The sequence below is a fragment of the Theropithecus gelada genome, chromosome 20 (genome assembly GCF_003255815.1).
Source record: "Theropithecus gelada isolate Dixy chromosome 20, Tgel_1.0, whole genome shotgun sequence".
Lineage (NCBI taxonomy): Eukaryota > Metazoa > Chordata > Mammalia > Primates > Cercopithecidae > Theropithecus > Theropithecus gelada.
In genome coordinates this window covers 62,804,204-62,819,408 of record NC_037688.1, presented here as the reverse complement: position 1 = coordinate 62,819,408, position 15,205 = coordinate 62,804,204, and the positions used below count along the sequence as shown (strand labels likewise).

Sequence of the window (15,205 nt, the reverse complement as noted above, 5' to 3'; positions counted from 1 at the left end):
GAAAGTTTGCTATATATTTAAGGAAATTATTTTTAAAATTATTCCAATCCACCGCTGGACTGGACTTTATAAGATTTTATTTACAGTTTTATATCTCTCTTTAAAAATTAAAAAAGGATACCTATTAATTGTACATATTTACGGGATACATATAATATATAGTGAGATCATGGTAATTAGCATATCCATCATCTCAAACGTTTACTTTTTTTTTTCTTTTTGAGACAGAGTTTCACTCTTGTTGCCCAGGCTGGAGTGCAATGGTATGATCTGGGCTCACTGCAACCTCTGCCTCCTGGGTTCAAGCAGTTCTCTTGCCTCAGCCTCCCGAGTAGCTGGGACTACAGGCACCCGCCACCACGCCAGGCAAATTTTTGTATTTTTAGTAGAGATGGGGTTTCACCATGTTGACCAGGCTGGTCTTGAACTCCTGACCTCAGGTGATCTGCCCGCCTTGGCCTCCCAAAGTGCTGAGATTATAGGCATGAGCCACTGCACCCAGCCACATTTACCATTTGTGCGTGTGTGTTGGCAACATTCAATATCCTTCTTCCAGCTAAAAGAAGGCATTTTTATAAACTAACAACTGCCTGATGTGGGTGCAAGTCAGGCATTTCACTTTGTGCCCTGGCTCACAGCTGAGGACATACACGACAGAATCCTGGCTCTAACCAGGTAACCAGGTTGTACCCCTCAAAAGGTCCAAGTGCAGGTCCGTGACATACTTTGTGTATCATGAAAAGGGAAACGAGGTCCTCAAGCGACTTAATGACCAGCTCCCTGAGCTGCAGCGACATGAATGATGCCACAGAAGCAAAATATTCCTCAATGTTTCGACAGGAGTCATAGTTGCTCTTAGGAGCGAAATGAACCCAGTACTCCTTCCGTGAGGTAAAAAGCTGGGCACAGGTGGGGATCCACCTGTAAAGACAGAAGGTGTCCACGTGAGAAGCTCTTCTGGGCTCCGAGGAACCCTCTTGCCATGCCCCCTGAGCTCAGTGATGAGGCAGATGGGCTCATGACCCACCAAGCAGCCTCGCAAATCAGTACTTTCAATTTCCGGTCACCTTACCTGCCATGCCTCTTTCTTGGGAAAAAAGTAATAAGATTTGAATTAACAGGTTATTCTTCCATTGAGAATACCCAAATGAAAAGGGGATATTGGTGGCACATCCTGCTGAAAGAGTCTACAGTTTCTTCATTATAATCAGAGATTGGGGTAAAGGCGCATAAGGAACTAGAATGTTCTGTCCAACTTCTCTCTCTCTAGCAGGTGCCTGGCCTCTGATTCAGACTTCGTAGCGGGAAAGAGAGAACAAAGAGCGAAGAAACAAAACATGAAAGGAGAAACTCCACTGTGGCCCTGGCTGCTCAGAAGTTGATGGTAGAAATCAGAAAACCAAAAGAAGAAATAGCCAAGTGTGGTGGCTCATGCCTGTAATCCCAGCACTTTGGGAGACCAAAGTGGGCAGATCACTTGAGGCCAGGAGTTTGAGACCAGCCTGGCCAACATGGCAAAACCCGTCTCTCCAAAAAAAAAAAAAAAAAAAAAAATTAGCTGGGCATGGTGCACGGTGGCGCACACCTGTAGTCCCAGCCACTTGGGAGGCTGAGGCAGGAGAATCACTTGAATCTGGGAGATGGGAGGTTGCAGTGAGCTGAGATCGTGCCACTGCACTCCAACTTGAGTGACAGAGCGAGTGGAACTGTCTCAAACAAACAAACAACAACAAAGAAGAAGAAATAGATGGTTCATTGTTTCTTTCCTCCCATGTCCTCCAGTTTCTAATTCCCAGTGGAAACCACTGGCCTTTTCATCCTATCGCATCTTTTCTCTGATTGCTAAAAAGGTACTACTCTAGCAGTCAGAGAAGCACTACTACTGGTTGTAGTCATAGAGGTATGAGATTTATTGAGCAGCTATTATGTGCCAATGATTGCATCTACAATTTCTCTGCTAATAGAAAACCCATCCGCAGGTATTATTATCACCATTTTACACAAGGGAATTTCTCTGGCTGTGGAGGTAGTCTTGCAAGCATTTGCAAACAAAAAAGGAATTGTGTAAATGTAAGAAACCCTTTTGCCTTGAAATCTTGAGGCTGTTTATCTGGACCATCTGAATATAAGTCAATCAAATGCATTCCCCTGTAACACAGCAAGGTCTAAAGCAGGGGTCCCCAACCTCTGGGCCACAGACTGGTTGTGTAGGAACCCGGCTGCACAGCAGGAGGTGAGCAGCAGGTGGGTGAGCGAAGCTTCATCTGTATTTACAACCACTCCCCATGGCTTTTGTTACCGCCTGAGCTCTGCCTCCTGTCAGATCAGCAGCGGCATTAGATTCTCACAGGAGCGTGAACCCTATTGTGAACGGCACATGCGAGGGCTCTAGGTTGCACACTCCTTAGGAGAATCTAATGCCTGATGATCTGTCACTGTCTCCCATCACCTTCAGATGGGACCGTCTAATTGCAGGAAAACAAGCTCAGGGCTCCCTCTGTTTCTACATTATGGTGAGTCGTAGAATTATTTCATTATCTATTACAATGTAATCATAAAAATAAGGTGCACAGTAAATGTTGTGTGCTTGAATCATCCCAAAACCATCCCCCTGCCCCAGTCTGTGGAAAAATTGTCTTCCACGAAACCAGTCCCTGTTGCCAAAATGGGCGGGGACAGCTGGTTTAAAGGATCCCAGGAGGAGGAAATGGGGGTGACAGCCTCCCAAGGAATGGTGATGGGGGAGTTTCAAGAAGGCAGAGGGACACCAGGCGTGGGGCAGAAAGCAGCTGGACATGAAAAAAAGAGGACACGAGGCCGGGTGCGGTGGCTCATGTCTGTAATCCCAGCACTTTGGGAGGCTGAGGCGGGTGGATGACAAGGTCATGAGATTGAGACCAGCCTGGCTAACACAGTGAAACCCCGTCTCTACTAATAATAATAAAAAAAATCAGCTGGGCGTGGTGGCACGCGCCTGTAGTCCCAGCTACTTGGGACACTGAGACTGGAGAATTGCTTGACCCCGGGAGGTGGAGGTTGCAGTGGGCTGAAATTGCGCCATTGCACTCCAACCTGGGCAACAGAAAGAAACTCCGTCTCAAAAAAAAAAAAAAAAAAAAGACACAAAAGGATGCCGGTGGGACGACCCCCAGGCTGGGTACCAGCTTCATTTCAGAGGGTTTTCAGTCTTTAAGGTATCGTGGTGCATCCCCACTCGGAGGGCAGATACTGACTTGTTGAGAAGAGTCTGGTGCGCCTCCAGGCAGTGTTTCTGGATCACATCCCAATATTCCTGAGGCTGCAGAGGCAATTTTCCCGCTAGTATTTCTGCTGTTCGAACAAACCTGAGGTCTCTGAATCTGCCAAAAGAGAGGGAGAAATTTCCTAAGCTAAAGAACGCTTAATAACAAATCCCACAGGACAGGTTCCAAGGGTGTGTGTTCACGTTTCTCAATGAGAGAAAAGTTAAGCAGAATCAAAAGAATTCCAGGATATGGGAAAGATCCTGAGGAGGATATGGGAGGCTGAGGAGGGAGGAGCTAAGTACTAAAGAACGCTTGCAGGGAGGGGACAAATGAGGTGACCCAAGAGTGATCCTGAGCCTTAGATGTGCCTCACTCTGCATAAGCCATCGAGGGGCGGGGTTGTGGCACCAGCTGGAGACTCAGCTGGCTAAGAACTTGGGTATCAAATGGACGAATCAATGTTCTTTACAACAGTGAAGACCCAGAGGCCAGGACCAAGCAGATCACCATCTTCATCATCAAATGGGATTCACCCAAGCCTCTGGGTGAGCTCTTGAAGGCAACTTTGAGGACTGCCTTGATTTAAAACAAAGAGCTTATGGATCCCAGCACTTTGCAGGCTAAGGAGGGAGGATGGCTTTGAGCTCAGGAGTTTGAGGCCAGCCTGGCAATATAGTGAGACATCATCTCTCCAATAACAAAAAAGACACACTGGGTGTGGTGGTGCACACCTGTAATCCCAGCTACTTAGGAGGCAGAGGCAGGAGGATTGCTTGAACCCAGGAGGTCAAGGCTACAGGGAGCCCTGATTGCATCATTGCACTCCAGCCTGGGTGACAGAGCAATACCCTGTCTCCAAAAAGAAAAAGGAAAAAAAGCCTATTGAGCCAAAAAAGCCTCTTTAAGCCCTCTAACTCCTGTCACTGTGAGGGCGAAGAAAGACCAACCAGTGAGAAATGAGAGTTTTCTCCATTACGAGGGGTATCCTTTTAACACCTAAGTCAGATTCTATCTGCTCAAAACCCTCCAAAGACTTCCCATTTCAGAGTAAAAGCGTGCCTAGTGACTGGGGCCCACTAGGTGCTTTGCACCCTGTGCCATCTCTCTTGCTCCTGTCTTGCCTGTCACCTCCCCCCACCTCCCCACCTCGACCTCCTCTCCTACCCACCTCCCTGACTCACGATGCTCCACGCTCACCTCATACTGTTTCCAGGACACGCCCACCTGCTGCGCTTGGGTCCATTGCACAGGCTGTTCCTGCTGCCTCCAGTACTCATCCCCCTCGACTTCTACGGGGCTGACCTCTTCACCTTCCAGCCTTGGCTCAAATGTCACCTTCATAGTAAAGGCTACCATGGCTGGGTGTGTGGTTGTGCAGGCTCTGCCCGGTCCAAAGGGCCAGAATGGGTGACTGCTCTGCTTGTCAAGAAATGCACCCTGGGGCCAGGTGCGGTGGCTCAGGCCTGTAATCCCAGCACTTTGGGAGGCCAAGGTGGGTGGATCCCTTGGGGTCAGGAGTTAGAGACCAGCCTGGCCAACATGGTGAAACCCCAACTCTACTAAAAAAAAAAAAAAAAAAAAAAATACAAAAATTAGCCGGACCTGGTGGCAGGCGTCTGTAATCCCAGCTACTCAGGGGGCTGAGGCAGGAGAATTGCTTGAACCTGGGAGGCAGAGGTTGCAGTGAGCCGAGACCGCACCGCTGCACTCCAGGCTGGGCAGCAGAGCAAGGCTCTTTCTCAAACACAAAAACAAATGCACCCTGGTGTTAAGCTGCATCCATCCCATCAGTGGAACAGGCGTGGCGGGGAGGTTTGTTAGATTCAAACAAGTATTTTATGGGCAAGCAGCCCCATCCCAGCCCCACACAAACCACACTCCCTATCCCCATTACTCTGGCTAATTTTTCTTTTCATAGTACCCATCACCTTCTAACATATTATCTAATTTATTTACCTAATATATTTATTGTTTGTTTTCCCCCTAGAAAAATGAACTCACTTCTGTTATCTACTGCACTAAATCAATGCTTAGCACATAACCAGGACCTGGCACCTATTTGTTAAACGAGTGAATGAATGAATGACTAAATGAATGAAAGAAACAAATGAACTCACAGTTTGGAAGCCAAGAGAGAAAAGAGCCTTTGGACCTAATATATGTTTATTTTGTATCTTATGCCTGAGTGACACCTCCTAGAACTACTGATGCTAGAGTTGTCCAGAGTATATCAGTAGAATAGAGCGGCTGGATAAGGAAAAGCAAAAACTAACAAAAAGCTCTCATCAAGCCCTCCATTTTTTTTTTTTTTTTTTTTTTTTAGACAGGGTCTCACTGTGTCACTCAGGCTGGAGTACAGTGGCGCAATCTTGGCTTACTGCACCCTCAACCTCCGGGGTTCAAGCAATTCTCCTGCCTCAGCCTCCCAAGTAGCTGGGACCATAGATGCACGCCACTATGCCCAGCTAATTTTTGTATTTTCAGTGGAGATGGGGTTTCACCATGTTGGCCAGGCTGGTGTCCAACTCCCGACCTCAGGTGATCCACCCACCTCAGCCTCCCAAGGTGCTGGGATTACAGGTGTGAGCCACCATGCCTGGTCAAGCTCTCCACTTTTTATTTTTTATTTTTTTCCTCCTATTAACCCGTCAGGCATAGCAGCTAAATGTTGGTCAACCAAGGATGTGGCTGTCGCGTCCTATTGCATCAGACAGTTGCAGAGGCCACCATTCATACTGTGTTCTAAGTGAATGATGCCCCCTAGAGTTGTGCAACATGGCAGCCCTGTAGTAGGAAAGAGAACCAGAAAAGTGCTGGCTACATGTTCATGTTCATGGACCACTTCTCCACGCCATGCTCATGCCACTCAACATGGACCCCCAGGGCAGATCCCCACGGCCTCTGTGAAAGCAGCTGTGATGAGGTTCCCGTAGGTTTCTGTAATGAGTCCAGGCAGAATTTTACTTTGATCTACAATCACCAGGTGTTCCACTGCAGGAAACACCACCACTTCCCCTGGGGGCAGGTTCACCAAGACAGACACAACGCTGCTGGGCGTGGTGCCTTATACAGTGCGGCCACTCAGTGAATATTTGTTGAATGAACAGACAAATCTCCTTCTGCCCTCTCCTATGACACGCTTACTTTCACCTGTTTCTCCCAGATCGATGGATGCCCTATCCTTTGCCACACTTCCCAAGTCCTCTTTTTAGCTAAAAAATCCACCAATTCTCTTCCTGACGTCTATTCCATTCATTTATAAATCGCTCCTTTAAATGATCCCTCCTTGTCACTACTTCCCAAACTGGATCTTCGCCCAATTTCTCAGCTCATCTAAATTCTTGCCTCTCATTTTCATCATTCATTTTAATGACCAGTTAGGCATTTCTCCTCATCCTCCCTAAATCCTGAAGGCTGCATTTCTAGTTCTTTTTGGTGGAGGTGATGAGCTTAGTTTTCACCTTATCTCACCAGGCATAAAGCACTGCTAGGCAAGGATAAGGCTGGAGGACCTCACTCACCACACATTGGACAGCCACCCCTAATATGGCCATTGACCCCACTTGATAATTCTGTTACTCAGCTTCCATAGAATCCTAACAAACTTCCCACATTGGCCAGACCAGATTTCCTATTCTTTTCTCAGTCCACAATCCTCACTTTAGCCTTCAACCCCCACCCACCTTTCATTGATCACTAAGAACCTGAAGTTAAATAGTGCAGGTCACATAAGAAAATAGCTCTATATCATTTCCTTAACCAATCTTTCTCACTGCTAATTTTTTTTTTTTTTTTTTTTTTTGAGATGAAGTCTCGCCCTGTCACCGAGGCTGGAATACAGTGGCACGATCTTGGCTCACTGAAACCTCCACCTCCCAGGCTCAAGTGATTCTCCTGCCTCAGCCTCCCAAGTAAATGGGATTATAGGCACATGCCACCACGCCTGGCTAATTTTTGTATTTTTAGTAGAGACAGGGTTTCACCATGTTGGCCAGGCTGGTCTCGAACTCCTGACCTCAAGTGATCTGCCTGCCTCAGCCTCCCAAAGTGCTGGCATTACACGCATGAGCCACCACGCTCAGGCTCTCATTGCTGATTTTTTTGGTTCAGTTCATAAAATTCTTCTAAATGATTTCAGTTCACTTTGGTGTTTCTGTTGCTGGCATAATCTTCCTCAGAGAACCATGAAAAACAAGTGGTAAAAAGCCTTTCTTCTCAGTGAAGCTATAGGCTCAACAATTTGCCATCTTTGCTACATGATCAGTGTAAACTCACATACATGTGATTATCTGTTATCTTCTTAGCATGAAGTTCCTGGCAATTCACCTAGCTCTAAGACTGACTTCCTCACGAGTTTCTATGTTATTTTTTGAGTTCATAAACACGCTTGCACTTAAAGCGATACGTTCATTTGTTGAGCAACTACTGTCTGCCAAGCAGTAGTCTAAGCACTTTCCTTACCTAACAGCTCCATGAGGTAGGTATTGCTATCATGGTATTTGCATGTAGAAAATAGGGTCAGACTAGGTGGTGGCTCACGCCTGTAATCCCAGCACTTTGGGAGGCTGAGGTGGGAAATATTATTGAGGCCAGGAGTTCAAGACCAGTCTAAGCAACATAGAGAGACCCTGTTTCTACAAAAAATTTAAAAATTAGTCAGGCATGGTGACATGCACCTGTATCCCAGCTACTTGGGAGGCTGAAGCGAGAGAATCCCTTGAGCCCGAGTTTGAGGCTGCAGTGAGCTCTAATCACGCCACGGCACTGCACCCTGGGTGACAGAGCAAAACCCTGTCTAAAAGAAAGATAGAAAGAGAGAAACAAACAAACAGGGTCACAGAGGGATTAATTTTCTTTAAATTATACTGTTAATTAGAGACACAACAAGAACCAGAATTCAGATCCTATTCTATAAATTATTATTTTATATGCTTCACCCAGTTAGAAAATTACTTATTCTTTCTCAATGTCCTGACTGCTGACGGGTACCTCCAAGGCTTTAGAAAATTGAATTCAGTTCAAAGAAGAGAATACAGGTGTTTCTTTTCACTGGTGGGCTCTGTCTTAGGTTGACTTCACCCCCTCCTTCCTTTTTAAAATAAAAGAAAACTAAGGATTTGAAAAACAAGTAGGTTCTCCAAGTCACAGGGCTCCCTTAAGACTGAACATATTCAAAGCTAGAGATCCTCTCAAAACAAAATACATGAGCTGCTAATAAGTTCGGCCAATCAAAGTTAAGTAAGCATATCTGCCTCTAATTTATCTAATAAAAAACTCAGATGGGGGCAATTCATCATTTCATTAGCCTGGCCTTTCAGTGAACTCCGGTGTCTTCATTCTCTCACCAGGATTTGTACCCCTTCGTGAAGGGCTCACTAAAAAAACCACAGTCTTCCACCTCCAGGGCCACTGCAATTGATACACAGATAAAACAAATGTGAGATAGCCATCCAATGGATTAGTATGCAGCCATAAAAAGGAAGCCATAAAAAACAAGCTTCAATGTGGATGAAAGATGATAACGTTGTTCACTGAAAGACACCAGACACAAAAGATCATATATTGCATGATTCCATTTCTTTTTTTCTTTTTTTTTTTTTGAGATGGAGTCTCGCCCTGTCACCCAGGCTGGAGTGCAGTGGCGTAATCTCCGCTCACTGCAAGCTCCACTGCCTCCCGGGTTCACGCCATTCTCTTGCCTCAGCGTCCCGAGAAGCTAGGACTACAGGCGCCCGCCACCACGCCCGGCTAATTTTTTTAATGTATTTTTAGTAGAGATGGGGTTTCACCGTGTTTGCCAGGATGGTCTCGATCTCCTGACCTCGTGATCCGCCCACCTCGGCCTCCCAAAGTGCTGGGATTATAGGCGTGAGCCAACGCGCCCGGCCGCATGATTCCATTTCTATGAAATGTCCAGAAAAAGCAAATCCATAGAGACAGAAAATCGAGTAGTGGTTGGGAGGAAATGGGGGAAGGCGAGAATGGGGAGTGACTGCTAATGGGTTTCTTTTGGGGATAATGATAATATTCTTGAATTAAACAGTGGTGAGGATTAAACAAACTTGTGAGTATATTAAAAACTATTGCATTGTGTACTTTTAAAGGGTGAGTTTTATGGAATGTGGATATCTCGCTTTTTTAAAAAATGAAAGAGTGAAAAAAGGTGGCTTCTACCTCATCTGGACTCCTACAATTTTTTTTTTTTTTTTTTGAGACAGAGTTTTGCCAATTTAATCATTGATAAATAATACCTGAGAGATCACTGCCTGCCAGCCCTGCACTGGCACTGTTACATAAAGGAATAAGACCGTCTGGGCATGGTGGCTTGCACCTGTAATCCCAGAACTTTGGGGCACCGAGGTGGGCGGATTGCTTGAGCTCAGGAGTTTGAGACCAGCCTAAGCAACATGGTGAAACCCCGTCTCTACAAAAAAAATTACAGAAAATTAGCTGGATGTGGTGGTGTGTTTCTACGGTCCCAGCTACTTGGGAGACTGTGGTGGGAGGATTGCTTGAGCCTGGGAGGAGGAGGTTGCAGTGAACCAAGATTGTGCTACTGCACTCCAGCCTGGATGACAAGGTGAGATTTGTCTCAAAAACAAACAAACAAAAAGAAAGAAAACCCAAGCCCACACACATCTCACAGGCTAGAGGGAGACAAATAAGTAAACGTTCTATTATAACTGAGGGTGAGCACTTTGGGAGGCTAAGGCGGGTGGATCACCTGGGATCGGGAGTTCGAGACCAGCCTGACCAACATGGAGAAACCCCGTCTCTACTAAAAATACAAAATTAGCCAGGCATGGTGGTGCATGCCTATAATTCCAGCTACTCGGAAGGCTGAGGCAGGAGAATCACTTGAACCGAGGAGGCAGAAGTTGCAGTGAGCCACAATCGTGCCATTGCACTCCGGCCTGGGCAACAAGAGCAAAACTCTGTCTCAAAAACAAAAACAAAAACTGAGGGTGATGTTGTCATGGAGGTAATGCCAAATTAACAATTACTGGTGCTTAGGTTATACTGGATACTGTTTTAAGTGCTTTGGATATAGTAAGTTATTGATTCTGCTTATCAATCCTATGAAGTGGAAACTTATTAACATTATCACAAATTTAGAGATAAAGAAAGCATATATACACACATATATGCCTGTGAAGCAGCAGAGCTAGGAGTTAGACCTGAGCAGGCTGGCTCCAAGTCTGTGCAATTAAGCAGGATACTCCAGTGCTTACAGATAGGCACGGGGTGCCCTGGGGACACAAAGGGGGGCCACATAAGCCTGCAAGGAGAGGTGTCACTTATAGTTTACGTGCACGTTTGGGCTAGGATTTTTTTCGTTCATTTCTCTGCACTGTCAGGGCTCCTCCCACTGCGTACGGCAGAATAGGCTTGCTTATGCATGGATGCGGTAAAGAAAGGGAATGAAAAAAAAGGGAGGGACTTCTTACTCTGCAAACCACAGTTCCTTCAGCCTGAGCATCATGGGGTTCACCGTGTGCAGATGCTCCTCGTTCCACTTCTTGGCGCTCCTGTAGACACTGTGCCAGGGCACAGGGGCCCGGATCACTCTTTGAGGAAACAAGCGGGGAATGCTCTCAATAAAGAGCCGTTTTCTCTCCACTGGGTCCATGAGGATGTAATCAACTACAACCGGAAAGGGCAAACACCTCGTTACTAAGCTGTAAGGGTTGTGCCCTTGGCTTCAACTCGTTTTTTTGTTTGTTTTGTTTTTAATATAGAGACGGGGTCTCACTACGTTGGCCAGGCTGGTCTCAAACTCCTGGGCCCAAGTGATCCTCCCACCTCAGCCTCCCAAAGTGCTGGGATTACAGGCGTGAGTTACTATGCCTGACCTTAGCATCAACTCTTTTTTTTTTTTTTTTTTTTTTTTTTGAGACGGAGTCTCGCTCTGTTGCCCAGGCTGGATTGCAATGGTTCAATCTCAGCTCACTGCAACTTTCACCTCCGCCTCCTGGGTTCAAGCGATTCTCCTGCCTCAGCCTTCCGAGTAGCTGGGATTACAGGTGCCTGCCACCACACCTGTCTAATTTTTTGTATTTTTAGTAGAGATAGGGTTTTGCCACATTGGCCATGCTGGTGTTGAAATCCTGACCTCAGGTGATCCACCCGCCTCGGCCTCCCAAAGTGCTGGGATTATAGGCATGAGCTAGCACACCTGGCCTTAGCTTCAACTCTTAGAATGTAAATGAGCCTCTGTCCATTTGCAAGGTCATGGGTAATCCCCTGGGTATAATTCAACTGGGGAAGCTTCACTGTTGGTGTTTGTTTTCTTTCTGAGGGTATTTTACAGGAAGGAGGAGTGTGACTTCACGGAGTAGAGCACTTAGAATCTGGGGTTGAGCCCTGGTAGGATGTCTAGTATCATGCATGACAATGACATAGGATTTGCTGATACCTCATTAATCACTGATTGATTTCTCACACCAAAATAGATGCACACACAAGAAAACCCACCATGGATGATACCATCCATTACACTTAGAAATAGAAATTTAGAGACCAGATGTTTGACATACTAAGAAAGAGTGGTAGAAAGCTTCATAGAGGAAGTAACATTTGTGCTGGGTCATAACGAACAAGTAGCAGGCCGGGTGCGGTGGCTCACACCTGTAATCCCAGCACTTCGAGAGGCTGAGTTGGGCGGATCACTTGAGGTCATGAATTAGAGACCAGCCTGGCCAACATGGCGAAATGTCGTCTCTACTGAAAATACAAAAATTAGCTGGGAATGGTGGTGAGCGCCTGTAAGCCCAGCTACTCAGGAGGCTGAGGCAGGAGAATTGTTTGAACCCAGGGGTCCGCGCAGGTTGGTCTGGAAATCCTGACCAACCTCTGCAGTTGCAGTGAGTCAAGATCACACCACTGTACTTCAGCCTGGGCGACAGAGCGAGACTGTCTAAAAAAAAAAAAAGGAAAAAGAAGAAGAAGAAGAAGTATAGAATCTCGGACAGGTGTGATGGCTCATCCCTATAATCCCAGCACTTTGGAAGACCGAGGCAGGAGGACCTCTTAAGTCCAGGATGTTCAAGACAAGCCTGGGCAACATAGGGAGGCCCTGTCACTAAAAAAAAAAAAAAAAAAAAAAAGTTTAAACTTTACAAATGTAGAATCTCAGGCCCCAGGTTCAGATCTACTGAGTCAGAATCTGCATTTTAACAAGATCTGCAGATTACAGGGATGCACATGAATATGTGAAGTGCTAGTGTAGCCGTCAGTGATGGTAGGGGGATGGGGGAATTTGAATTAACGGTTCAATTATGTTTTGGGTATTTCCAGTGGAACCAGGGTGGCAAATGACAAAGTGAGAAGAAAGAAGGTGCCTTCCAGGCCAGGCATAGTGCCTCATGCCTGTAATCCTAGCACTTTGGGAGGCTAAGGAGGGAGGATTGCTTGAGCCCAGGAGTTCCAGACCAGCCTGAGCAACAAAGCAAGACCCTGTCTCTACAAAAATAAAAATAAAAAAGAAGGAGGTGCCCTCTACACCTACTACATAGAAGCTTCTACTACATAGAAGCTCCCCAGCCCCCTTTATGCCCAGCAGCCTTACCGATGCTTTTCATGAGGCTACTGTAATAGTCATTCTCCTTCTCCTGCACGAGGACCACCATCAGGGGCTCCAGGAAGGGACTTGTCAGCAGCGTGTTAGAAATCAGGTTTGAAATCCGAACCATCACTTCACCCTCCTCAGGGGCAATCATGTCTTTGCGAATTCCATTGGTCAGATAGTAATTATATCTCTTCCATAAACAAACCACCAGCAAGAAAATGGTCATGATTGGATCATGGGCTCACCTGTTCTGCCCATCAGCTGCCAAGGGACCCCATTCACACAGCATTCATCTGCACCCTTCGCTTGCCATCACCATGCATTCTGGGCCTGTCGCTTCACACTCATGGCAAGGAGATCACTGGCAAATTTTTCCCAAGACTTCAGAGGATTCTACCAAAACCAGAGCGATGTCAGTGGGATATGAGGAAGGATTTGTCAAATACCACCCAGATAGGAATAGTGGAGTGAGTGCAGAGTCTAGGGATGGAGGTGGCATATCTGGTGACCTTTAAGAAGAGGAATGACAGGCCAGGTGTGGTGGCTCACACCTATAATCCCAGCATTTTGGGAGGCCAAGGTGGGCAGATTACCAGGTCAAGAGTTCAAGACCAGCCTGGTCAATATGATGAAACCCTGTCTCTACTAAAAACTACAAAAATTAGCTGGGCATGGTGGCCCACGACCACGCCTGTAGTCCCAGCTACTTGGGAGGCTGAGGCAGGAAAATTGCTGGAACCCAGGAGGCAGAGGTTGCAGTGAGCCGAGATCGTGCCACTGCACTCCAGCCTGGGCAACACAGCAAGACTCCATCTCAAAAAAAAAAGAAGAGGAATGACAAGTTCCTAAAATGGCCTCGAATCGTTCACCCTCCTGAACAGCAATGATCCACTATAAAACACTTTGATCCTGTAGCTTGTAGCTGTCAGTGGGGAAAAATATCCCCAAAGTCCAAGATCTACAATAGTTATTTTTGTTTGTTTTTTGAGACAGAATTTCACTTTTGTCACCCAGGCTGGAGTACAGTGGTGCAAACTCAGCTCAATGCAACCTCCGCCTCCCGGGTTCAAGTGATTCTCCGGCCTCAGCCTCCCAAGTAGCTGGAATTACAGGTGTGCACCACCATACCCAGCTAATTTTTGTATTTTTAGTGGAGACGGGGTTTCACCATGTTGGCCAAGCTGGTCTCGAACTCCTGACCTCAGGTGATCCACCCACCTCAGCCTCCCAAAGTGCTGGAATTATAAGCATGAGCCACCGCACCCAGCTGATAGTTCTTATTCAAGCAAGGGCTTTTGAGTTTCGAAAGCAACCTAAACACACAAATGAAACAAAAATGGCCAGTGGAACCTAGTGACTTCAGGAAATTTTGTATATTTAGGGTTTGCCTCTGAGGTGCTGCATGGCTGAGTGGCTCTGGGAATGACTAACTTCAGACAGAGAGAAGCACAGAGTGTCAGGAAAGGGCTTGAAGTCTGTTTTTAAGTTTCAGATCAGAAGAGGTTGCTGGCGGGACACAGGGGTTCCCGCCTGTAATCCCAGCACTTTGGGAGGCCGAGGTGGGTAGATCACCTGACGTCAGGAGTTCAAGACCAGCCTGACTAACATGGTGAAACCCTATCTCTACTAAAAATACAAAAATTAGCCAGGTAGGGTGGTACACACATGTAATCCCAGCTACTCGGGAGCTGAGGCAAGAGAATCACTTGAACCCAGGAGCCAGAGGTTGTAGTGAGCCGAGATTGCGCCACTGCACTCCAGCCTGGGCAACAGAGCAAGACTCCCTCTCAAAAAAAAAAAAAAAAAAAAAAACTACAGAGACTTTAGTATCAGCCAGACATGCTTTAAGTCCTAGTTTTGTCTCCTGCACTGTAGCCCTTGGCACATTGCTTAAACAGTCTATACTCTACTTTCCACAACTGGACAATAGAGATAACCATAGAACCCAGGTCTCAAGTAGGGTCAAGTAGCTAGAGGATTTAACATGGAATTTTGCCAACAGCACATAGTCACTGTGAGTTTTTATTAATCATTTTATTATACACCCTAAACCCACAAGACATTTGCTCTAAAGTTTTGTTGTTCTTTTAAGACTGGTTGGAAACTCCAACATCTATCTAGAGCCAGGCAGGTAATGTTAATAAGTGCAAGTTATCTAGACCGAAGAAAATAATAAGGAATGGTGGGAACTGTGATGAACTGAAGAGTGTATTTCTTATCTAAAGGAGGTAGCTACTGCTTAGCACCAAATATTTTAGTTTTCTCAAGAGAAGTTGGAAAACGTAGCCTACGTGAGACTTTCCTCATTCTTTTTTTTTTTTTTTTTCAGATAGGGTCTTGCTCTGTTGCCCAGGCTGGAGTATGGTGGCATGATCATAGCTGGGATGCCTGA

General features: G+C 46.2%; 1 protein-coding gene across 1 annotated transcript in view; it reads right to left on the bottom strand.

Annotated features, from left to right (window-relative positions):
* The window catches only part of DNAH3 (dynein axonemal heavy chain 3), a 205,329-nt gene that overhangs the window by 178,260 nt on the left and 11,864 nt on the right, over positions 1-15,205 (bottom strand). Inside the window, exons 7-10 of the mRNA XM_025369846.1 lie at positions 12,814-13,003; positions 10,694-10,889; positions 3,234-3,359; positions 726-921 (exon numbers count right to left, since the gene is read on the bottom strand). Of these exons, the coding sequence (XP_025225631.1) occupies positions 726-921; positions 3,234-3,359; positions 10,694-10,889; positions 12,814-13,003 (708 nt within the window). The remainder of the gene's footprint in view (positions 1-725; positions 922-3,233; positions 3,360-10,693; positions 10,890-12,813; positions 13,004-15,205) is intronic.